At 47.1% G+C, this 25,235-nt stretch overlaps 1 protein-coding gene across 2 annotated transcripts in view; it reads left to right on the forward strand.

Moving 5' to 3' along the window:
* psme4b (proteasome activator subunit 4b) overlaps positions 1-25,235 on the forward strand; it is a 33,743-nt gene that overhangs the window by 6,287 nt on the left and 2,221 nt on the right. For both annotated transcript variants that reach the window (XM_042078052.1, XM_042078053.1), the window contains 40 exons: positions 237-300; positions 458-532; positions 622-744; positions 1,659-1,751; positions 2,849-3,114; positions 4,643-4,829; positions 5,948-6,037; positions 6,167-6,231; positions 8,112-8,262; positions 8,422-8,520; positions 8,858-8,927; positions 9,036-9,103; positions 9,608-9,823; positions 10,087-10,244; positions 10,410-10,505; positions 10,759-10,814; positions 10,940-10,996; positions 11,612-11,667; positions 11,831-11,929; positions 12,058-12,120; positions 12,217-12,312; positions 12,556-12,687; positions 12,893-13,102; positions 13,434-13,570; positions 13,734-13,787; positions 14,092-14,221; positions 14,431-14,512; positions 14,698-14,851; positions 14,940-15,006; positions 15,691-15,816; positions 16,451-16,603; positions 16,935-17,039; positions 17,196-17,287; positions 17,418-17,549; positions 17,660-17,868; positions 18,164-18,249; positions 18,377-18,505; positions 19,910-20,065; positions 22,090-22,252; positions 23,632-23,765. In XM_042078052.1, the coding sequence (XP_041933986.1) occupies positions 237-300; positions 458-532; positions 622-744; positions 1,659-1,751; positions 2,849-3,114; positions 4,643-4,829; positions 5,948-6,037; positions 6,167-6,231; positions 8,112-8,262; positions 8,422-8,520; positions 8,858-8,927; positions 9,036-9,103; positions 9,608-9,823; positions 10,087-10,244; positions 10,410-10,505; positions 10,759-10,814; positions 10,940-10,996; positions 11,612-11,667; positions 11,831-11,929; positions 12,058-12,120; positions 12,217-12,312; positions 12,556-12,687; positions 12,893-13,102; positions 13,434-13,570; positions 13,734-13,787; positions 14,092-14,221; positions 14,431-14,512; positions 14,698-14,851; positions 14,940-15,006; positions 15,691-15,816; positions 16,451-16,603; positions 16,935-17,039; positions 17,196-17,287; positions 17,418-17,549; positions 17,660-17,868; positions 18,164-18,249; positions 18,377-18,505; positions 19,910-20,065; positions 22,090-22,252; positions 23,632-23,765 (4,699 nt within the window). The remainder of the gene's footprint in view (positions 1-236; positions 301-457; positions 533-621; positions 745-1,658; positions 1,752-2,848; positions 3,115-4,642; positions 4,830-5,947; positions 6,038-6,166; positions 6,232-8,111; positions 8,263-8,421; positions 8,521-8,857; positions 8,928-9,035; positions 9,104-9,607; positions 9,824-10,086; positions 10,245-10,409; positions 10,506-10,758; positions 10,815-10,939; positions 10,997-11,611; positions 11,668-11,830; positions 11,930-12,057; positions 12,121-12,216; positions 12,313-12,555; positions 12,688-12,892; positions 13,103-13,433; positions 13,571-13,733; positions 13,788-14,091; positions 14,222-14,430; positions 14,513-14,697; positions 14,852-14,939; positions 15,007-15,690; positions 15,817-16,450; positions 16,604-16,934; positions 17,040-17,195; positions 17,288-17,417; positions 17,550-17,659; positions 17,869-18,163; positions 18,250-18,376; positions 18,506-19,909; positions 20,066-22,089; positions 22,253-23,631; positions 23,766-25,235) is intronic.

The raw sequence follows: 25,235 nt of genomic DNA on the forward strand, positions 1-25,235 counted from the left end.
TGGTCCCCACTGCAGTAGGACTCCCACGCCCACCTTGATCTTAAACTGCCCTGTTCAAGCCTGGTCAGGCTGAGTGCAAACACTGCACATTAGACACTACCTCTATCATAATAAACAGACTTTGAATGTTTTGTACACAGAACATTTCATATACCGGTATTCTGTTTTAAAAGTATAAATAGAAAAAACCCACGCTCACTTTTCTAAGGCATTTGCATGTGTTTTTGGTGCCCCAGGTTGTGGTTTGATGAGCTGATGAGTCTGTGGGTGTCGGTGCAGAACCTGCCATGCTGGGAGGGGGTGAGTATCATCCTAGACATGTCCATTTCCCTCCTTTGATTCAGAGCTCCTTCATCTCAAATCTGGACCCTTTGCATTCTGTATTTGTTTTACTCCAAAGATGGCTTCAGCATTCAGCGTATTGCCCTTAACCTCAGACTGTCCTCTGCTCTTTCAGAACCTGGTCAATCTGTTTGCCCGTCTGGCTAATGATAACATTGGCTATGTCAACTGGGAGCCATATATTCCTAAGGTAAGTGTTATGTCTGTGTTCTGAATTGAGTTGGTTTGGTGTTATTAGCGTAGCGGTGTTTTCTGACCTGAGCTGACTGCTCTCTGCAGATTTTCACACGGATCCTGCGAAGCTTCAATCTGCCCGTGGGAACCAGTCAGATGGTGGTGCCACGCTACCTCGCCAACTCCTATGACGTGGGCCATGTAGTGCTGTGGATCTCCTCCCTGCTGGTGAGCACCACCTTCCCTCATTTTGAGCCACATGGCTGGGCGCTTCTCTTGTGTATGGTCTGTGATGGACAGCAGAGATGCTTTAGTTATGGAGATGTCACCAATATCAGTATTATGTAACATTGCTCTTGCTAGAACATGTAGCATCAAAGTAGGCTGTTAGAACATCCACTAAAGTCATCAAGCAGATCTGGGGGGTATTCCAAGTATGTGGTTTAGTGACAGACCTGGGTATGTGGTAACAACAAGAGCCCTATGCCATTTTTGTGTGAGAATGAAGCCATACAGCTCTTCTATTAGAAGGTTTACCACTTACTCTGAGTTAACTTACCCAGGTTTGTCACTAAACCATGTACCTGTAATACCCCCTGGGGCTGTAGAAATGTATAGTTTTTGCAGAAGTTGGAGCAAGGAAGTGTCTGTTTGCTTACTCATACAGAATATATTGCAAAGGTAGCAACCAACTTTCCCTTTTGTTAACCCTATCCGCACTACTTTTTGCTCATTAAGCTTTTGAAGTTTCTGTGAGTTTGTTAGATATTTATTCTCTTTAGTTTATAACATTGCTGGTATTGGTATTTTTTTGGTATTACCTGACATTTGGCATAACATGGATTCTAATTTGAAATGAGATATTCTTGATGTTTCGGTTAGATAATTAGTGGACTCAATATTATATGCTACCAGAGGCTTTTTTTCCTTCTCAGCAATTGCCATGGAACGTGTTTGGCAGGGTATTAGGAATAACTGCCTGGCGTGCGTTGAATCTGTGGAATGCAGAATGAGCTAACAGAAGCAGCACAGTGCTGTGCTGGTGTGTGCAGAGCCCATAGAGTGCTCTATTTGTGCATGTCAAGCTGACAGGCTGTCCAGAGCGCATGTATCGTGCTACAGTCTCTTCTTCATGTGTACAGGGTGGTCCTGGGAACCCAGCTCAGAAGCAGCTCAACGGGCTGTTCAACAGCATCGCCTCTTTCTACCACCCCTCCAACAATGGCCGCTGGCTGGTAGGTGCTCCACCCACCCCTCCACCCCCCACACACACCTCCACCCCCTTTTACAGTAAAACAGCCATCTGGTCTCCTGTGCTAAAGAGGAGAGGGGGACACTGTAAAAGCCATCAGGCCATAACTGGCTGCTTTTGAAGTGAACGTCCCTCTCTCCTCCTGCAGGCTGCCCGCACCGCTGCCTGTTTACTCTCTACAAATGGCCACAGTAGCTGTGTGTGTTTACAGAACAGATGCCCCAGTGACAGCGAACACTTGCATAAAGCACATACCCAACCCCCAGGCACTCTCTCACTCACTAGCATCCATGCTCCTAGAACTTCTCAGAAATGGCCTATTTTGTGAACCTTTTCAAAAGTGATAGTTTTCTGGCATTGTTTACATCTGCGAGGATTAAGAATGTCTTTTCCTTTCCCTAACATGAGTCCTTGTGGATAGTGATCTATTTATACATGGGTGAGCATGTAATTCTATAAAAATGAAGTGTGTGTGTGAGAGAAAAAAAGCAGTGTTTTTCAACCACTGTGCCGGGGCACACTAGTGTGCCGTGAGAGATCATCAGGTGTGCCGCAGAAAATTACCCAAATGTCACTCACTGGTCCAGAAAAGCAACTGTTGTATCAAATAATTTATAACCACATGCCACAATCTCATTGATTGTATGATTGCACTATTTGTGGTATGCAGGCATTGTACAACGGGGGCCCCATATCCAGTATTCACAGAATCATCACATATCCAGTTCGTAACAACAATTAAATTAGATATAGTCACCTACAAATGAAACAGAGGGCGCTTGTTTTATTGAGCAGGTCTGGCATAGAAGCCATAATAACAACATAACATAATAAATATCTGTGTATTATTTGAAATTTTAGGCTATAGTATGTTTATTTTTTCTTCACACAGGATGTTAGTGTGCCATGGGACATTTTAAGTGTTAAAAGTGTGCCGTGGCACAAAAAAGGTTGAAAAACACTGAAATAAAGAGCGTTTTGGGTTTGAACATGAAGGACAAATGAGTGTCTTGGCTCTCAAAAGTCACGTATGTCTTACCCACCCTCCTCTGTCCACTCGCTGGGCGTTCTTTCTTCCAGATGAAGCTAATGAAGCTGCTGCAGCGTCTGCCCGCCAGCGTGGTGCGGCGGCTTCACCGCGAACGCTACAAGAAGCCGTGCTGGATCGCCGACGTGCCGCCCACGCACCGACTCACCGAACAGGATATCAACGACTTTGTGCAGAGCATGAAGCAGCCTGTGCTGCTGGCCATGTTCAGCAAGACGGGCAGCATGGACGCCGCGCAGGCCCTGCAGAACCTCGCCCTCATGAGGCCTGAGCTCGTCATCCCACCTGTGCTGGAGAAGTGAGTGTGTGTGTGTGTGTGTGTGTGTGTGTGTGTGTGTGTGTGTGTGTGTGTGTGTGTGTGTGTGTGTGTGTGTGTGTGTTAGTCTTCATTTTGTCAGACGAGACGAGACGAAATATGTTCGACCTTTTATTCCATGACTAAGATGAGACGTTGACGAGCTAAAAATAGATATTTGTTAACGTAAATGTGATTAAATATATCTTTGTTTTCGTTAACAAGATGAGACAGGACTAAAATGTTACCCTGTGGACATTGGAAATGTATCTAGTTTGTCATTCAAGACCAGTGTTTTCTGCTGTTTTAGTCATTTTAGTTCTGGTGGCTGCAGACAACTCGCGTCTCCTGCCTTAAATGAGTCTGATGGTCAAATTCACTCCGCTTCTTCTGTGTTGTTTCGTTGAGTACTCGTCATACAAAAATCACTTATCACAAAATGAACGTTGAACTTACATGGAATTTAATCATATTTACATTCTCCACATGGCTCTGCAAACCCATTATTCTCGCTGAAATATCTCACAAACTCTTTACTCAACACATGGCAAACTGTACAATAAATAGCAGACCTTACCAAATACAAGGTTATAATGCATGCCACTGTACACAATAAGCCGTTCCCGAGGAATCATCACTTGTGAATGTGTCTTAAATCAGCAAACCTTTTAGCAAAGTTGCATTGACATCATGATTCCACTGTATTTCAACTGTATTTAATATTGTGTTTTGTCAGGTAACTATGACATTTAACCAATATTTGAGATGTGTGAAACACTATTTACTGAAATGGTAGACCTAATCAGAAGTAATCTCAGAAATAAGTTTGTTTTTAAAAAATACTAAGACTAAGACTAAAACTTGACTAAAATACCTTGTTCTCTTTTAACTAAAACTAGACTAAAATGATGAGATTTTTAGTCAACTAAAAGTCTCAAAAACTAAACTAAACTAAAAGTCCCAAAAATGGAATGTGAATAACTAAATATGACTAAGACTAATAAGGACACTTGATACAAGACTAGGACTAAATAAAAAAAAAAAGGTGACAAAATTAACACGTGTGTGTGTGTGGAACTTTGATGTTACACAAGCTGTTGAGTTTTCCAGTGAAAAGGGGAAGGGGATTTTTTTTATATAAATCTGGTCATGCACTAATTATCTTGAGCCAGATGGGAGAATTATGAATTATGTATATGATCTCTACAGGGGTCTTCCAGAAACTCTGATGTAAACAGAGCAGGGTGTTACAACAGCAACATCAGTGTCATGAGTTTAGTGCTTTGGAAAGCCCCATTGCTGGCTCCACCATGGGAAGCCTGACATGCCACACATATCAGCAGTCTAACACTCCCAGGCCGTGTTGGATAAGCCACTTCATATAATAGTTAACAACTGTATCTAAATGACCCTATAAATTGATTGGCATCTTGTGATCATGTTCCTAATCCCAATCACAGTGTTTCTCTGAGTGTTTTGCTGTGGTGCAGTGCCAGTGGGTATGTTAATGGGTGTGTGTTGCCCGTTGTAGGACATACCCGGCCATGGAAACTCTGACGGAGCCTCACCAGCTGACCGCCACCCTCAGCTGCATGATCGGCATGGCACGCAGCCTCTTCTGCGCTGGACGGCACTACCCAGAGGGCCCCGCACATGTACTGCCCCTGCTCATGCGTGCCCTGCCCGGGGTGGACCCCAACGACTTCAGCAAGTGCATGGTGGGTGACCCTGCATTTAGCCACTCGCCTTCGAACCAACTTAACTAAAAAACATTTGGTGTTATTTATTATCTGACACTGTAACCGTCCTTTGGAGGAAATATGAGCTATTAGTAATTTTATTGTGTGGTACTAAAAATAATTGAACTAGCTAGCTGGCCACTTCCAGCTTGGGCATTACTAGGCTCTTGTGCAGAAGTGACTTTTAGTCCAGTTGAAGGGACTTTTTAACTTCCCTCTTTCTTTTTATATCGGTCTCTTTGACTGACTTTGCAGTCTGGTTGGAGCAAATCCTGAGCTCTTGTTCTGTCATCTCCTCCCAATTTACAGCCTTTTAAACAAGCACAGTGTGGGCTTGTTAAGTCTGAATAAAGGAAAGAGGCCTGTTTATGAAGGAGTCAGTTCACATAATTTCTGTAATAGAGTACCAAAGTGTGACGTTCGGTTTCCATGATGGCAGTGTCACTCGATCTAAACAAACTTTTGGCTTAAATAGCATTGAATGTAGACATGTGGCATCATTTCTAGCTAATACATTGTTATAAATGTAGGCTATAGCCATTTAAACGTGTTTTACCTGCTAGGCATCAGCTTGGCCACATAACACGGATTCCCTGGTAATAGAAAACAAAATTCCAGTGGATATTTCACGTCTTATCAAAGACTGGCGGCTGTTAAGAGTGGCGTTGTTTGCCTTAAAAATAAAGCCAATAGGCCTACACGTCTGTGAATTTAAGGATTTTAACCGCATGCTGTGAAGTTACGTGTAGGTCTCTTTTATGTAGGAAACCCATGCTAAAATAAAACTCTGTTCACAAATGTTATCGTGTTGGTATAAATATGTCGTAGTATGTGATTCCTACAGTGTAAAAAAAATATACTAACGTCTTGGAAATGTAAAATTATTTAAATAGATGAAGAAAGGCACCGCTGTGGTGACTACTATGGTTAGATTAATTTGTTTAGATCCAGTGAAATTGCTCCCTTTACAACGCTACGTCATGGCTTCGGTACTCTATTATTGGTTACCTGTACGACCTGTCAATCATGTGTATGAATGCAAATTGGTGACAGTTAAATATGTACCACTAACTCTCCTTCTCCTCTCAATTGTGCAGATCACATTCCAGTTCATCGCTACCTTCACCACCCTGGTGCCTTTGGTGGACTGCTCTGCTGCCCTGCACGAGAGAAATGACCTGACGGAGGTGAGTCTGCTACACCTGGACACTGCATACCCAGTGACATTCCTCTACATGACTGGATTATGGATGAATGGAGATGTCTGCCTGTAGTCTTCCATATAGCCATCTTTAACCTTTGACTCTCTCTGGCAGATGGAGAGAGAGCTGTGCTCCGCCTCTGCTGAGTTCGAGGACTTTGTTCTGCAGTTCATGGACCGGTATGTGTGTGGTGTAGGGGGGTGTCTGTGCATGTGTCTATATCTTCAAATAATTTGTGCTTCATTGGCAGACCTGCCAACATGTAAGCTTACCCATTTTGTACAGAAACCACACATTTTCACATATAACTTTTTACTACGCAAAAACGAGCAAACATTTAACTTCTCTGGAAACCTCCCTGGAGCGTGTGAATGGCGGAGTGAGATCCTTTTTTTTACAGACTGCCGCCGGTGCATTCCCTCTATATTATTTGTTCATACTGTGTTGCAAAAGACGCATATTTAGTTTGTTATTATTGAGCTTCGTAACCAGAGGCGGACCTCGAGAGCATACTGAATTTGGATCTATGTACATTTTCTAAAACAAATAAAAAGCAAAGAGGGATTGTACATTCCCATCTGGTCCTTACTGGTCCTACATTATTTAAGGAATCGAAGAAAAACAGTGAAGATCACCAGAGGTCTGGCTTCTGGTCTGGCTTCTGGTCTGGCTTCTGGTCTGGGTTTTATTGAGGTTTTGATGGTCTGCTGCTGTGTCTTCCCACCCGAAATCTCCTCTTGGGGACGGAGCCTTTATGGTTCTGTGTGGCACTCCAGAAACAGGCCTCCTGCTCAGCCTCCTCCTTCCTGTCTCCAGCCTCTGGCCTCCTACTCAGCCGCCTCCTTCCTGTCTCCAGCCTCCTCCTTCCTGTCTCCAGCCTCTGGCCTCCTGCTCAGCCTCCTCCTTCCTGTCTCCAGCCTCCTCCTTCCTGTCTCCAGCCTCTGGCGTCCTGCTCAGCCTCCTCCTTCCTGTCTCCAGCCTCTGGCCTCCTGCTCAGCCTCCTCCTTCCTGTCTCCAGCCTCCTCCTTCCTGTCTCCAGCCTCTGGCGTCCTGCTCAGCCTCCTCCTTCCTGTCTCCAGCCTCTGGCCTCCTGCTCAGCCTCCTCCTTCCTGTCTCCAGCCTCTGGCCTCCTCCTTCCTGTCTCCAGCCTCCTCCTTCCTGTCTCCAGCCTCTGGCGTCCTGCTCAGCCTCCTCCTTCCTGTCTCCAGCCTCTGGCCTCCTGCTCAGCCTCCTTCCTGTCTCCAGCCTCCTCCTTCCTGTCTCCAGCCTTTGGCCTCCTGCTCAGCCTCCTCCTTCCTGTCTCCAGCCTCCTCCTTCCTGTCTCCAGCCTCTGGCGTCCTGCTCAGCCTCCTCCTTCCTGTCTCCAGCCTCTGGCCTCAACACGCCCTCTTTCTCTTCCTTTTCGTTCGCCCTTCTGAAGCTAAACAAATTGCGGCAGCATTTCATTCAAATGAACTGCTGAACCATTTGGATGTTTTAAATGTGAGCTCACTTTTTACATGGCCTACTTATTGCTCAAGTCAGTTCTGGTGATGCAAGGCTACTTCTTACAGCCAGTGTGAGCAGATGTATTCTACTCACCCATAGTCGAGTCCACTTTATACAGGAGACTGTTGAGCACCACTTTCACATCATCTTGTTCATTTCTCTCTGATTTTTCCAACTCCTTGTCCAAGAACGTGTCCAAATCAACAATAACATTAAGGACATCTTACAACAATAACATTAAGGACAGATGTGCAACAGATGTAAAAAATGAATGAAATGTCTAGAATTAGTTTTCAATTTTTCTTCCAAGTGTAAATCCTCTCAATTGGTTTAAAGCATGGGTGGGTTTGTACCACTTAAGAACTTGCTACTTTTGTAGGAAGATGTTTTCTGTTACTTTTAGAATGATAGAATATACTGTATTGATCATGCACTAAATTATTGGCTTCCCAATTGTTCAATGTACAAATGGGTTGTAAGTGGTGTTCAACTAAGCAGCCTGAATTGATTACTAAATGATGGATTGTGTGTGTCTGTGTGTCTGTGTGTGTGTGTCTGTGTGTGTGTGCAGATGCTTTGCTCTAATTGAGAGCAGCACACTGGAGCAGACGAGAGAGGAGACCGAGACGGAGAAGATGACCCACCTGGAGAGTCTGGTGGAGCTGGGCCTCTCCTCCACCTTCAGCACCATCCTCACACAGTGCTCCGTCGACATCTTCAAGGTCTCATCCCCACCCTAACACATACATTACTCTCCCATAGTGTACTGTCACACATGATGGATGCTCAGATATGCATACTATAGAATACATGTTGATGTTCAGTGAACCATCTCCACTGTTCTACTACCTAGCCTAACTGTGTGTGTGTGTGTGTAATAGGTGGCTCTGGAGAAGGTGTTTAACTTTGCCACCGCTAACATCTTTGAGACACGTGTGTCTGGTAGGATGGTGGCAGACATGTGCAGAGCCGCCTCCAAGGTACCAGCACCCACACACACCCATACACACACACACACACACACACATACACACACATACACCCACATACACACACACACACACACATACATACACACACATACACACACATACACCCACAGTACTGCTCACACACCCACACACACACCCACAGTACTGCTCAACACACACACACACACACCCACAGTACACCCACAGTACTGCTCACACACACCCACAGTACTGCTCAACACATCTCCTCCTTCACCCTGATGTGCTATACTCCCGTCTCTCTCTCTCTCTCTCTCTTTGGCCCTTATCCTCTCTCTCTCTCTCTCCCTCTCTCGCTCTCTCTCAGTGTCACCCTGCTGAGGCGCTCAAGCTCTTCGTGCCACACTGCTGCAATGCAATCACCCACCTCACTGCCAGTACGTACCCCAATAGCACCATGCCATTGTGCGCCAATTGAGTGTGTGTGTGTATCTGTGTGTGGTGCCGTGTGTGTGTGTGTGACGGCCTGTGCCTCTGTTTCCCAGATGAGGACGTGCTGAAGGAGGAGGAGCTGGACAAAGAGCTGCTGTGGAATCTGCAACTGCTCTCTGAGGTGAGTTACCCCCCCCCCAGTCCCAGCGGTCAGCAGCACGCCTCATCTCCCCTACTACCACACTTCCACAAGCCTGGATGTTTTCATTCCACATGATGGACACTGGCTTCTGTGCTACATACTCCCCAATCAATGTCCATGTATAAACAAAGCCACATCCTCGTGTGGAAGGAATGCTGCTACTCTCTTAATCAGTGATGAAAGTGGCCTCAGCTGGTCTTGTCCTTGTCCTTGTCCCTCAGATGACGCGTGTGCTGGTGTTGTCCTTGTCCCTCAGGTGACGCATGTGTGTTGTCCTTGTCCTTCAGGTGACGCGTGTGTGTTGTCCTTGTCCCTCAGGTGACGCATGTGTCTTGTCCTTGTCCCTCAGGTGACGCGTGTGTGTTGTCCTTGTCCCTCAGGTGACGCGTGTGTGTTGTCCTTGTCCCTCAGATGACGCGTGTGTCTTGTCCTTGTCCCTCAGGTGACGCGTGTGCTGGTGTTGTCCTTGTCCTTGTCCCTCAGGTGACGCGTGTGGACGGCGAGAAGCTGTTGGCGTATGGGCCGCAGCTGGTGCGGATCCTGCAGATGGCGCTGCACCTGCGCAGCAAACAGGGCTACAGCCTGGCCTGCAACCTGCTGCACCACCTGCTGCGCTCCACGGCACTCATCTACCCCACCGACTACTGCAGCGTGCCCGGCGGCTTCCATCGCCCGCTCAGCGAGTACCTGCCCATCAAGGTGGGCTTCCTCCTCCAGCCCTCTGCCTCTCCTTCACATATCCATTTATGGGTGGTTCACTGGTTCACCTTAGCAAAGATCCTGTGAACCAAGAATCATTATGTGTTCTTAGTTTGTCACACCGCAGAACAATGTGTATTCAACACGTTTTTGAATGTTTATCGTCATGACACTCACCAAAATGCGACCTGATGTTTATATTTCTCTTTTGTAAAATACTCTGTTGTGTGTAACCCTGTGCCTGGCCTCTGTGGTGTTGGCAGGACTGGGGGCGGGCAGGTGACCTGCGGGACCTGCAGATCCAGTGGCACGTGCCCAGTGCTGAGGAGACGGCCTTCGTCTTCTACGTGCTGGACCTCTTCCTCCAGCCAGAGCTGCAGCGCCTGCAGAAATACGCACAGGGAGAGCTGGACATGAGCCGGTCAGTCTCAAGCAACACACGCACACACACACACACACACACACACACACACAATTCTGCAGAGACCACACTGCTGGTTTCACAGACCCACACTCATATTTCCGGGCATTGCCCAGGTATGTAAAAATAAAGAAGGCATTGATTTTCCCCACTCTTTGCCTCCAGTGATGAAGTCCTCCAAAGTCTCTCCATTGTTCAGAACTGTCTGCTGGGAGCTGGGAGCATGCTGCCTTCACTGGACGGCCCCCCTGTTCCTCAGACGTGAGTACACACATTTGAGTACACACGTGAGTACACACACCGAAACACATTTAACCCGTTGGGGTAACCTTCCCATAAGCTTAGGCATTTGTACCAATTACAAACACAGGAAGTGTACTTGTACACAGCTATACTCGCAGACCTGTAGATCTTGATCTATAACTAATATGAATGCAACCACACACACACACATACACACACACACACACACACACACCCTCCATCACAGATAACCATCCTCCTTTCCCTGCAGGGTGCCCAGTCTGGTCAGTCTGGAGGAGACGGGCCTTTACATCGGGGTGGAATATGGTGAGCTCTGGCCCTCGTCCCCAATCACATCAAGCCCCAGATCACCCCTTATTTCTCCCCACCTTAATTATGTACCGGTATACTTTTTAACACACACAAATGTCCACAAATTTCTTTCTGAACAGACACCACCAGGGAGAACTACAGAGAGGCCATTTGTAAAGTCATGAGACTCTTGTTACGTGAGTATGCTGCCCTCACTTTACAAGAGGCAGCCGTGGCCTACTGGTTAGCACTTCGGACCTGTAACCGGAGGGTTGCCGGTTCGAACCCCGACCAGTAGGCACGGCTGAAGTGCCCTTGAGCAAGGCACCTAACCCATCACTGCTCCCCGAGCGCCACTGTTGATGCAGGCAGCTCACTGTGCCGGGATTAGTGTGTGCTTCACCTCACTGTGTGCTGAGTGTGTTTCACTAATTCACGGATTGGGATAAATGCAGAGACCAAATTTCCCTCACGGGATCAAGAAAGTATATATACTTATGCTCATCGTCTCCATCGTCTACTTGGGCAGCCGTGGCCCACTGGTTAGCACTCTGGACTTGTAACCGGAGGGTTGCCGGTTCGAGCCCTGACCAGTGGGCCACAGCTAAAGTGTCCTTGAGCAAGGCACCTAACCCCTCACTGCTCCCCGAGCGCCGCTGTGGTTGCAGATTCACAGATTGGGATAAATGCAGAGACCAAATTTCCCTCACGGGATCAAAAGAGTATATATACTTATACTTATACTTACTTACTCTCTACTGAGTCACACATGCACTCTGACATTCTTCATCTTCACACATTAATGCCAACAGGTCACATCTTGGAGCAATCTGAGGATGACACCAAGTCTCTTTTTGCAATCATCAAGGTGAGTGTGTGTCTCTGTGTCTGTGTCTGTGTGTGTGCATGTGTGTGTGCATGTGTGTGTGCATGTGTGTGTGCATGTGTGTGTGCATGTGTGTGTGTGTTTAAGACGGGTAAACTGATGATGACATTGTGCTGCAGAACTGACATCTCATTTTGCCTCTCAGATCATCAGTGACTTGATGCACTTCAAAGGCTCCCAGAAGCACGAGTTTGACTCCCGTTGGAAGAGCTTCACTCTGGTGAAGAAGTCCATGGAGAACAGAGTGAGTTGAGTTCGCTGCCGTGCGTGCGTGCGTGCGTGCGTGCGTGCGTGCGTGAGAGAGAGAGAGTGAGCACAGGCACTACTGAGACATCTTGTCAACATTTCCTTGTGCTGTGTTTCGGTGTTCAGCTCCATGGGAGGAAGCAGCATATCCGAGCCCTGCTTATCGACAGAGTTCTGCTCCAGCATGAGGTGAGCAGCCAGGAGCCAGGTGTCTGCATGTGCACTTAGGTCTCTGTGTGTGTTGTCGTGTACTTACTTACGTGTTTGTAACTGTCCTCTACTCAGATGCGGAAGCTGCTTGTTGAGGGAAGTGAATACAAGACCATCCACAAGGACCTTCTGATGGACCTGCTCTGTCTGTCCACAAGCACGTACAGCCAGGTAACACACACACACACACACACACACACACACACACACACACACACACACAGAGAGAGCCACTACACTCCACTGGGGTGTTCTTATAACAAAACATTCCTTCTAATTGTAAAATTGTGCGCAGTTTATGATTCTGTCTTGAGGTCTGAGTGTTCCTAATAGAGTGTGTGTGTGTGTGTGTGTGTGTGTGTGTGTGTGTGTGTGTGTGTGTGTGTGTGTGTGTGTGTGCGTGCGTGCGTGCAGGTGCGGAGCAAGGCCCAGAGTGTGTTCTTTGCGTCGCTGGCCACGTATAACTTCTGCTGCAGAGACATCGCCCCCCGCGTGCTGGAGCTGCTGCAGCCCCACCGCTCTGACATCACCCAGCAGCAGTTCAAGGTCAGCTCCGTCCACTCGCCCCCTCCCTCTCCCTCTGCCCTCCAGCCGCACCACTACAGCACAACCCCGGCTGTGTGGATGAGAAGCCGCCAGGAACTGTGCTAACGCTTTTACTGCAACATCACTTTAGCAGCACAAATACACTCTTGGCTTGATGCCTCCTTTGTACCTTGGTAATAGTGTGTGTGTGCGTGTGCGTGTGCAGGGGGCACTCTACTGCCTGCTGGGGAACCACCATGGAGTATGTCTGGCCAACCTGCATGACTGGGACTGCATCGTGCTGTCGTGGCCGGCGATCGTGCGCACAGGCCTGAGCCAGGCCATGTCCCTGGAGAAGCCCTCCATCGTGCGCCTCTTTGATGACCTCGCCGACAAAGTGCAGCGCCAATATGAGACCATTGGCATCGACTTCAGTGTAGGTTACTCACTCATATTCAAACTCACTTCCTCTTTCTAAATGCTCTGCTTCACAAAAGGTTGATTTAGTGTGCAAGGCGATTCTAGTTTACGAAAGTATGCATGATGCATGTCCGCTTATATAAGCACAGGAAACTTAATTAGCATCCTTGATATTAGATTGGAACTCATGCAAACGTGCATGCTGTCATGTCCCTATGAGAGATGCCAATGAGAGATCACTGGGGCCATAGCTGATCCTGTGCTGATTTCTAGTCCCTATGAGAGATCCCAATGAGAGATCACTGGGGCCATAGCTGATTCTGTGCTGATTTCTGACCCCACTGCAGGTGCCCGACAGCCTGGTGCTGATTGGTCGGAAGATGACAGAATCCCAGGGCCCTGCCCCCAGTCTGGCCACGCCCACTGACATGGAGCTGGAGCAGGGGCTGCTCATGCAGCAGAGCAGGAACGCCGACGCCGTGGCGTGAGTAGAGCCGGACAGACAGCACACACACACACAAACACACACACACACACACATTACAGCAACACACACACACTGGGTTCATGCCCCTCCTAAAACACACACACACAAACTCAGTTTAATAGGGGAAGTCTAAGGAGTGCCTGTCTTCTGTCTTCTGTAGGAAATATGAAGCCCTTGTGAAGGACCTGCTTGAATGTCTTGATGAGCGCGACCTGTGAGTACACCTGTCCTATGTTTGTGTGAACATTGTCCAGTGTGTGTGTGTGTCTGTGTGCTATGTGATGGTGAGTAGTTGTGTGTGTGTGTCTGTGTGCTATGAGATGGTGAGTAGTTGTGTGTGTGTGTGTGTGTGTCTGTGTGCTATGACCTGGTGAGATGTTGGTGGGTTGTGTATCTGAGGTGTTGGTTGGTTGTGTATCTGAGGTGTTGGTGGGTTGTGTGTCTGAGGTGTTGGTGGGTTGTGTGTCTGAGATGTTGGTTGGTTGTGTATCTAAGGTGTTGGCTGGTTGTGTCCACAGGCCGTGGAAGTTTGAGCACATGGCTATTGGCTTCCTGTCGCTGCTGCTGAGAGATGACTACCCCCTCCCGGCCCGCGCTGTCCTGTTCTTCACTGAGTGCCTCAACCACGACGCCCTCGTAGTGCGCAAGGTGTGCGTGCGTGCGTGCGTGCGTGTGTGTGAAAAGCATTAGGGCCTTGTTTAAACAGGAGAACATTTGTTCATGCTTTGTTCTCATTATTGCTTGGACTCTAAGCATTAATGGGAACTAAGCGTTGACCTACCACTGAGTAAAAGCGGTCGGTGTCTTTGTACAACAGCATAACAGTGAAGTCTCCCCTGTTCTCTTCTTTGCGCTAGGTGGCAATATCTGCGTTTGGTGGTGTACTGAAGCAACTCAAGAGACCACGCAAAAAAGTGGACGTCATTCCGAGTAAAGTCAGTAAGTATTCCTAGCACATCTCAGTGCACACAGAGACATGGACTTGTGCACCTGAAGCCTCTTAAAACAAACACATTTATTTAAGATGACGGTCTACACAAATCATGCTAAGAGGAGTTTGCTGTCTTTGGATATCCATGTATGCATAGATGTATTCACACGTGTGTGTGTGTGTGTGTGTGTAGGTGGTGTGGAGGAATCAGAGGGCCTGGTGGGTGGAGACAGGCCAGGGAACCTGTGGCTGCAGTACCAGCACAGCCTGCTGCCGCGCTCCGAGGAGGAGTGGAACGCCACCACCTTCGTGGAGAAGACGCACTGGGGCTACTACACCTGGCCCAAGTGAGTGCTGCCCGGCCCGGGCCTCATTCGCTCATTCACCCCTGGTGCCCTCTTGACTGGCGTTAACACTTTTGTCTGTCTTTTATAGGAAACTGATCGTCTATGCCCCCGCACCAGAACAGCCAGAGGACCCAACGCTAGGTGACATGAATGAGGTAGAGCGCACGCAGGCCTGTTGATGGTCATTTTCTCATAGCCGATACAAAAAGGACAGGCAAACTTTAATGACTCACAATGATGTGCATGAAAGAGAAAGGGCACGTTTTGCATGAAGGTTTCCCCGTAACTTTATTTAGACACCCAAACAGGAAAGGGGAAATGAGTCGATAGTCCAACCCTGCAGTAATGTGTGTATGTGGTCAGTCTGCTACTGCAGTAATGTGTGTGTATGTGGTCAGTCTGCTACTGCAGTAATGTGTGTGTATGTGGTTAGTCTGCTACTGTGTGGAGAGCTGCTCTATTAGGACCGGTAAAGGCGCACTTTGACCGTTGCAATAGAGTCTGAAACCACAAGTCTGAAACCACATTCCACTCCTATCAGCTAGAGCATAAAAAAACTCTCTGGTCTAAACCTCCTTCTAATTATAAGACAAGAGAGATGTATGGTAGAAATAGCAGAAAGTAAATAGGAAATTATGAATTCTAACAACCACATGCATAGCCCCTTGAATGCCATGCATATGAGAAAGTAATGTACATGAAAACTGCTGTCACTGTGCAGTGCCAACCTCACGTTGCACACATCCAGACTCCCATAGAATGTTAGTGTCTACAACTTCACTTGACCCAAACATCTGTGCTTTGTCTCCATGTCTGTGTGTGTGTGTTGGTGTGTTCAGAGAGAACGCATCATCTATGATCACTTCTCCGACCCGGAGTTTGTGGACCAGCTGATCCAGTTTCTCTCCTTGGAGGACCGCAAAGGCAAAGACAAGTTCAACCCACGCCGATTCTGCCTCTTCAAGGTGCGTATGTGTGTTTGTGCTCACATTACGGCACAGCTACTCAGACATTTAAATCTCCACCACACACACACACACACACACACACACACACACACACACACACACACGCACATACATACATACACACACGCACATACATACATACACACACACACACACACACCTCCATAGCTGTATGTCCTTCAGTATTTCCCTTTTGTAACCACTCAAGTCCCAGCCTGGCCCTGCCCTCCTACAGTAGGTCTTCTTTCAGGGAGACCATAGTTCATAACCGCTTCCCTCACACAGGAACAATGTCAGGAAAGGTAGACCCACATACATTGTTTCCTGGCTGTTGATGCTGTTTATTGTCAGTTTGTAAAGTTTAGCCGAAGTGGGAAGTAACGCTAGGAATCTCTGATCAATGTGATTAATAAGGCTGGACCAATGATTTCAAAGTTAGTGCCCGTAGCGATGCAAGTGTTGGAATCGAATCCCAATCATGAGTCACCAGAGTCTTTTCACTTTGTGAATGAGTTTGGATTTTCACTCAAGTCCACTCAAGCCCAGACTCTGGTCATCTGGTTTAATGCAGTGCTCACCTCGCCTCACCTCTCCTGTCCTGTCCTGTCCTGTCCCCTCCTCTGGTCTGCAGGGTCTGTTCCGTAACTACAGCGATGCCTTCCTGCCCGTGCTGAAGCCGCATATGGAGCGGCTGGCCAGCGACTCGCATGAGAGCACCCAGCGCTGTGTGGCCGAGATCATCGCTGGCCTAGTGCGGGGCAGCAAGCACTGGAAATACCAAAAGGTACTGCATCACGCATCACCCCATCACACATTTCCTCCTTTACAACACACACACACACACACACACAACACACCCCACACACCACACCACCCACACACACCACACACACACACCACACACACACACCCCACACACACACACACACCACACACCACACCACACCACACACACCCCACACACACACACACACACAAATTGACGCATTTGCTCACTCGCTGTTTACATTCTCTACACACACACACACACATATATATGGCTTGCATGTGTGTGGTGTGGTGAAAGCGGCGTAGCTGACGTGGGGGTGGGGTGTGTGTGTGTGTGTGTGTTCCAGGTGGAGGCCCTGTGGCAGTTCCTGATGCCACTCATGCGCACCGCCCTGTCCCGCATCACAGTTGAAACCTACACCGACTGGGGCACCTGCGTCGCCACTGCCTGCGTGAGTACTGTACCCCCCTGAGGCCCCTGTGTGTGTGTGTGTGTGTGTGTGTGCGTATGAGAGGTGGAGTAGCATATGATATGGACGGGTGTGGTTCTGCTCCTGGTGTTTTATCATGCGTGTGCATGATCTGATACGGACGTGTGTGTTGTGCAGGAGAGCCGCGACCCCCGGAAGCTCCACTGGCTGCTTGAGATGCTGATGGAGTCCCCCCTCAGTGGAGAGGGAGGGTCCTTCGTCGATGCCTGGTGAGGAGTGTCTCTGCTCGTCTGTAGCGGAATCTATGGTGAAATACTGTTGTGGTCAGTCTGATTGATAAATGAGATTTGCTGACCCCCCCCCCCCCCCCCCCCCTCGTCTCTTGCCTCGGTTGTCCAGTCATCTGTACGTGCTGCAGGGAGGTCTCGCTCAGCAGGAGTGGAGAGTCCCGGAGCTTCTTCACCGGCTGCTGGAGTACCTGGAGCCCAAGCTCACGCAGGTGTACAAGAACGTACGGGAACGCATCGGCAGGTGAGACACGCACACCACAAGCCATGGGACCACGAGGAGTTAGGAACGATGATGATGATGATGATGATGTGTCTAATGGGTGTGTGTGTGTGTGTGTGTGTGTGTGGAAGTGTGCTGACGTACATCTTCATGATCGACGTGACGCTGCCGTCGATTCGGCGCACCACGTCGCCGCACCTGCAGGACTTCACGGAGCGCGTGATGCTGCGCCTCAAGCCCCTGCTGGAGGGAGAGGAGGAGATCCAGAACCACGTGGTGGAGGAGAACGGAGTGGGCGAGCAGGACGAGAGGACGCAGGCCATCAAGCTCTTCAAGACCGGTCAGGACACACAAACACACACACTCACACACACACACACACACACACACACACACACACACACACACACACACACACACACACACACACACACACACACAATGTGTAGGCTTGATGCAGAATACCTAGTGATTTTTTTTAGGGAATCTGGGGTTTTGGCCTGGATGTTATGTACCCAAGACACTGTTTTTTATTTGAGATCATGGGGTGTTTGAGATCATAGGGTATCTCTGAGATGCATAATGGTCACTGAGCGCTGGGTAACAACACTGATATGTGTTGTTGTGTTTTGCAGTGTTGAAGTGGCTGATGGCCAGTGCTGGACGCACCTTCTCCACTCCAGTGCCTCAGCAGCTGCAGCTCCTACCTCTGCTCTTAAAGGTACAACTCCCCTCTGTGGAGGAGCTCCACGCTGTTAATCCCTCCTCTGTGTGTGTGTATGTGGGACTTGCTGATGGATTTCATGGTGTGTGTTCTGACTCTTCTCTCCCACGTTTTCTGTTGTCAGATTGCTCCTGTGGAGAATGACGACAGCTACGATGAGCTGAAGAGGGACGCCAAGACCTGCCTGTCCCTGATGTCCCAGGGCCTGCTCTACCCTGAGCAGATCCCCCTGGTGCTGTCTGCACTGAAGGAGGTGAGCTAGACACCAGTTTATGGTCCCAAGTCCGAGTAGAAGGAAAAGTCTGGGGAAGGGAAACTATTGCACTTTATTGCTGAATAAGAGCTGAGGTGATTCCCCCTCTGTGGGTACTTGGCTGGTGGAACTGCTTCAGAGCTGACGCCAAATCTCTCCTGGCGTTAATGCAGCTATAAATGTTCCTTTCTGGGCCAGTCGCAGGGGTGCTAATCTCATTTAAATAGAGAGCTATTTATTGAGAAATTGAATTAGTGTGGACGTTAATGCACTCGTTTGAAGAGACAGAAGGTGGTGGTCTGCTTTTGCTTACTGAGACAAGTCAAATAAAAAACGAATCTGAACATTGTTTATAGTCTCAGGACCATATCTTTGTAGTGCTCTACGGTGTGAAGGGCACATGTTCCTTGCTTGCTTTAATGAATGCTGAAGGTGTGGGATTTGAACAGTCCATAAGAGAAATAGTACAAAGCTGAAGTATTAAATATTTAGTGTTTTAGTTTTAAAGTACTAAATATTTCGTTTTTCTTATCTTCTACTGTCTCTATACAGTGGAGTTTTGTTATGTGTTTATATTTACCCTTTCTGCTGTAAGTGCATGTTGTGTGTGATGTCTGCTACTGAGACCTTGAATTTCTCCTTGGGGATCAATAAAGTATCTATCTATCTATCTATCTAAGTGCCGCAAAATACCACGAATACTTCAGCAGAAGTTGTTCAGCGTCACAGGTAACTGAGGTAACTGGGTGGTCACATGAGAGTTGACCGTATTTGGTTTAGTATCTTAGTATCTACTCATCTTTTCAAATAAAATATTTATACAATGAGGGGAAAGTGCTGACATTAACTGTTTGACAGTAAGCCTCTAAATAGTGTGTTGAAGAAACAAACTCTGACAAATACAATGGTATAATGTCGCCACCTGCTGGTCAATACTAAAAGTGTTAACCATATTCTATGCAGGGACAGCACTGTATCGTACCCATCTCCTGAATTAATCACTACCACGTGACGCTCGGATTTATTCTGCCAGAGCACCTTTATTCTATCAAAGACGCCAGCCAATCATACGGCAGAGATTCTGTTCTGTGTGTGCGTCTGATAAGCATTCTCCATTTTTCACATTACTTATCTTTTGTAACATTCACTAAAACTATTGTACTGTCAGCACAGACACATCACAGAATGGAGTATCAAAAACAGATAATCTGACAATCGTGCAATTACGAGTTTGAAAGGCAGACAAAGCTTCTTTGGTGAGCTAAGATGAAGTTAAAACTTTCTGGAGAAGGTCATGCAGGATTGAGAATTGAAATAGTCATATTGCTGAATTGTTTGAGTGGTAGTGAACTCATGCCAATTCCGCTCTGACGTGTGTCTTTGTGTGTGTGTGTGTGTGTTTAGATTGCAGGCAGTAGCTCATGGCACGCCCGCTTCTCGGTGCTGACCTACCTGCAGATCATGGTTTTCTACAACCTTTTCACCCTGCTGGATGACCAGGAGTCCGTCAGGGATGTCCGAGGTCTGGTCATTAGGCTGCTGGAGGATGAGCAGCTGGAGGTATAAACACGCATACACATCATACAGACAAATGCACACTCTAAACTTGTTACCGTCTTTCCCTTTATGCATGTTGGGTCTCCTACCCTACCCTATCCTACCCTCCCCTACCTTATCTTACCCTCCCCTATCCTACCCTACCCTATCCTATGTTACCCTAACCTACCCTACCCTATCCTATCTTACCCTATCCTCCCCTCCCCTACCCTAATATTGTGTGTGGGCACTAAGCGGTTGGGGGTTGAGGGGTATACATACTATTACTCAAGCAATTATCTTTGACATATTCAAAGACTTTAGGCGGAGTATTTTGAAAGTTCACTAAATCTGCTCAAGTAGATCAGGAATCCCTCTTTACATTTACTTATACATATAGATTATGTATGCTGCTATGACACATGTTGGCCAGAGCCATATAAAGGTAGAGTTGCGACAATGGGTGTTCAAAATTCGTTAAGGTCACGTGGTTCATGTAAACTTCAAAAAGTTCCCGGAAGTGATTGACAATGGATTAGAATGCATTAAATAGGCTACTGTTCAATGAGAAACAGAGCCACAATTTTGGGTAATTGACAGACAATAAATGTATTAATATACAATATTTATAACACAGTGTAATTATTGTGTAAACTGTGTAGTTATCCTACCATTACAACAATAATAAATTAAACTCCAGGTGACCTTTTTTCTCCCTTTTACATATGTGTCACTTAATATTAATTTCTGTACAAAACCAAGACGGGAGATTCTTTAGAAAACGCAATAGCATCCACCCCATAAGTGTAGCCTAGGCCTATCTAAATTATCGTTTATCAAAAAAATGACCTAGTACGTGACTCAAGAGCTGTAAACCGTGTTTTTGGAACTGCGTGTAGCGTACAAAAGCGCATGGAGATTGTAATTTTGCAACGAGAAACTGTAACACAGCTAGTCTAAGTCTAACATTAACTTGTTTGAGTTTTCTCCCCAACGATTTCTCTGGTAGTTCTTCACTGATCTGAGGTAATGAGCGAACTAGCGTCTCGGGAGAATAAAAAAAAACGTTTAAAAGTTTTTTTTAACATCCAGTGTAATGGTGGATTGTGCAGGAGGATTCACACAGCACAGCATCCTATTTAAAAGCTGTGAGAGCTATCATAAGTAGCTATAGCCAGAAGGCTAAACAACCTGATTGAGGGATGGCTAATTGGAACTAGCTTGGAACTAGCCTAAGAGTTTATTTGCCTCTCATTTTCACAAGTTTGAAAAAGGGATTGGTGTTCTACTAACCGCATCAGCACTGTTAGTTCCTCCTGCCTTGGTGAGCAACACTGTTCTCTGTACATGTATGCGTGCTGTCTCAGCCATAGAGACTGCTCCGCTTGCTGTTACTAACTAACATGTAGTCCTGCCATTTTTGGAAGAAACCAATACTCTAGGAAAGGGGGTGTAAGACTCTTGAGAGAGGTTGTATGACAAAATAAGAATGATTACATTTGACTCATGGTATTTAAGATTCAGATATATCTCACTTGTACCTAAACTATGTGCAACCATAAACAATGGTTGGTCTCATTAATTAAGACCATGCCTGTAGCCACAGCCTGGCACCAAACAATGTACAAGGTAAACAGTGAGCTACAGATTTACTAGTTAACGGGTCATGGTGCCCAATCCAGATTAAAGAGGTGAACAGATAAACAGTTGCCCGGGTCAAGGCCCTGTTCTGTGTAGGCGCCTGTTTCCTGTCCTTCAAGACGAGACACTCTGTCCATTGTTGTTGTTGTTGTTGTTGATCTGTCCTTTGGCTGTAATTGGGACCATCTGCCCCATGAGGGAGGGTAAACCAAAGAATCTAACAATATAAAATGACCACAACAACAGATTACAGTGACAGTAAGTCAATAATTAAATAGCAGTTAAAAAAGTCGAGATATTAAAAATCACCTAGCTGCCATGGGAACAGCGCTTCTGCCAATCATCATGAGCATTTCTCTCTGCCTCCCCCCCCCCCACCTCACTGTTGTCCACCTGTACCTCGTCAGGTGCGAGAGATGGCCGCCACCACCCTGAGTGGCTTCCTGCAGTGTGGCTTCCTCTGCATGGACGGCAGCATGCAGAGCCACTTTGAGGCCCTGTGTAAGACGCGCCTGCCCAAGAAGAGGAAGAGGGAGCGTGGCTCTGTGGTGGACACCATCCCCTCAGTCGGTGCGGAGCCACACATCCTGCACACACACACACATCCTGCACACACACACACACACATCCTGCACACACACACACACATCCTGCACACACACACACACACACATCCTGCACACACACACACACACACACACATCCTACACACACACACATCCTGCACACACACACATCCTGCACACACACACATCCTGCACACACACACATCCTGCACACACACACATCCTGCACACACACACATCCTGCACACACACACACATCCTGCGCACACACACACATCCTGCGCACACACACACATCCTGCGCACACACACATCCTGCACACACACACGCACATCCTGCACACACACACGCACATCCTGCACACACACACACACATCCTGCACACACACACACACATCCTGCACACACACACACACATCCTGCACACACACACACATCCTGCGCACACACACACATCCTGCGCACACACACACATCCTGCACACACACACACATCCTGCGCGCACACACACACATCCTGCACACACACACACATCCTGCGCACACACACACACACATCCTGCACACACACACACATCCTGCACACACACATCCTACACACACGCACACACACATCCTGCACACACACACACATCCTGCACACACGCATCCTACACACACATCCTGCACACACACATCCTACACACACATCCTGCACACACACATCCTACACACACATCCTGCACACACACATCCTACACACACATCCTGCACACACACATCCTGCACACACGCGCACACACACACACACACACATCCTGCACACACACACACACACATCCTGCACACACACACACACACATCCTGCACACACACACACACACACATCCTGCACACACACACACACACACACATCTTGCACACACACACACATCCTGCACACACACATCCAGGCAGACCATTAGCTTGGTTTGACCTCATCGGAACAAGACACAATTTCTGACATTTTCTTTGCTTTATTCTTTAACTTGAAACGATTATCAGCTTCACATCATGAAACCAAACTGATAATGATAACAATAGCCTACTAAAGACAAACAAATATCTATGACTACCTAAAACAGTTTTAAATAAGAATCTTTGGCATATTCCTCTTGCCTATTTCATGAGCCTGTATGAAAAAAACCTTCTCACTTTGCCTCACGGCACACTGGTTGAAAACCACTGTGATGCATCATATACACTAAACCAGAAGACAACTGTGAGCTTGAATATTGCTTTAAGTTAGGTTTTTCTTTATAGGGTTTGGTGTGCAGTTGAATTTATTGTGCAGGGAATGTCACTTGTCTTACACACATCCCTTTTGTGTGTGTGTGTGTGTGTGTGCGCGTGTGTGTGTGTGCAGATCTGGTGCGGCGCCATGCAGGGGTGTTGGGTCTAAGCGCCTGTGTCCTCTCCAGCCCTTACGACGTGCCCACCTGGATGCCCCAGCTTCTCATGGACCTCAGTGCCCATCTCAATGACACACAACCTATTGAGGTGACCGGCACACATATACATGCAGATCTGTAGACGCAACACATCCAGGGGAGGAAACAGGCCATATCCACTAACTAATGTATTAGGCCTTAATGGTGTATTCAGTGTGTTTCAGTACAGGGAGACTATTGAGTTAATTATATTGGTGCTTTTGTATCATTACATCCTGTATATTTTGTATTTCACCTTCCCAGCTATATCAGTTATCCAACATTGTCCCAAATATTAGCATTTTAATTTCTATGGTTAAACACCACCAGCAATATGCTTTCACACATTGTATATTCATTGTATATGTTGCATCTTTCCAACCCCATTACCAATATCTGTTGTCCAACACTAGGTCTGGGAAATTAGCATTTTAATGGCTATTGTCAAAGCTGAGGCACCACCAGCAATTGGCTATCCGTCTGTGGTTGTTGTTTGTATATTCCTTCACACATTAACTAGCCAAAGCTCTTCTGCCAGACCTCTCCCTGTTCCCTCCAGTTTATGTAAAATGTCCATTTAGCTTTTGTAAGTGTGCATGCAAACTGTTGATTTGTAATGGAGCACTTGAGTGTGATGGAATACTGCAGTTAGAGATGTTGGACCTGTTTAGAAATTTCAGTTTAATCTAATCTCCCACGTCAAAACAGATTAATCCAATTGTCTCCAGAGATGTCATGTGCTTCTGGCTGAGTGGGACTAATGGGTCTATTCTATTGTCTCCATTGGCATCGTCATGGTGAACCTTTGGAGCTACAGATTTCCTCAGGCCTTAGTTACAATTCAATTGCAAAAATAGTCCCACACACCTTAATCAAACCTGCACATTACTTATACAGAGCACACTGAGGTGGCCTACTGGTTAGGACTTCGGACTTGTAATCGGAGGGTTGCCGGTTCAAACCCCGACCAGTAGGAACGGCTAAAGTGCCCTTGAGCAAGGCACCTAACCCTTCACTGCTCCCTGAGCGCCGCTGTTGTAGGCAGTTCACTGCTTAGGGATTAGTGTGTGCTTCACCTCACTGTGTGCTGAGTGTGTTTCACTAATTCATGATTTGGGATAAATGCAGAGACCAAATTTCCCTCACGGGATCAAAAGAGTATACCAGTATATACTTACTTTATACTTATTACCTATACAGAGCACACTGAGGTGGCAGACTGCACATTACCTACACAGAGCACGCTGAGGTGCCAGAGAGCTCTGTCCCACACTAGGAAGATGTTTTTTAATCCCACGTCTGGAAGAAACAAGGGAGCAAAATATTTCACTTTACTTGTAGCTTCAACAAGGTTCTGGTTCTTAGCATAATGTTCTGTATGCTTTTGATGTTCAATTTCCCCTTGGGGATCAATAAAGTATCTATGTATTGAATGTCATTGAATGACCTGTATTGATGGGAATGAGCCTAGAATTCAAACATTTATGTATTTGTACACATAAGTGAATTGGTACACCAGCAGTTGAGGGGCACAAGTGTA

Source organism: Alosa sapidissima, chromosome 22 (assembly GCF_018492685.1).
Source record: "Alosa sapidissima isolate fAloSap1 chromosome 22, fAloSap1.pri, whole genome shotgun sequence".
Classification (NCBI taxonomy): domain Eukaryota; kingdom Metazoa; phylum Chordata; class Actinopteri; order Clupeiformes; family Clupeidae; genus Alosa; species Alosa sapidissima.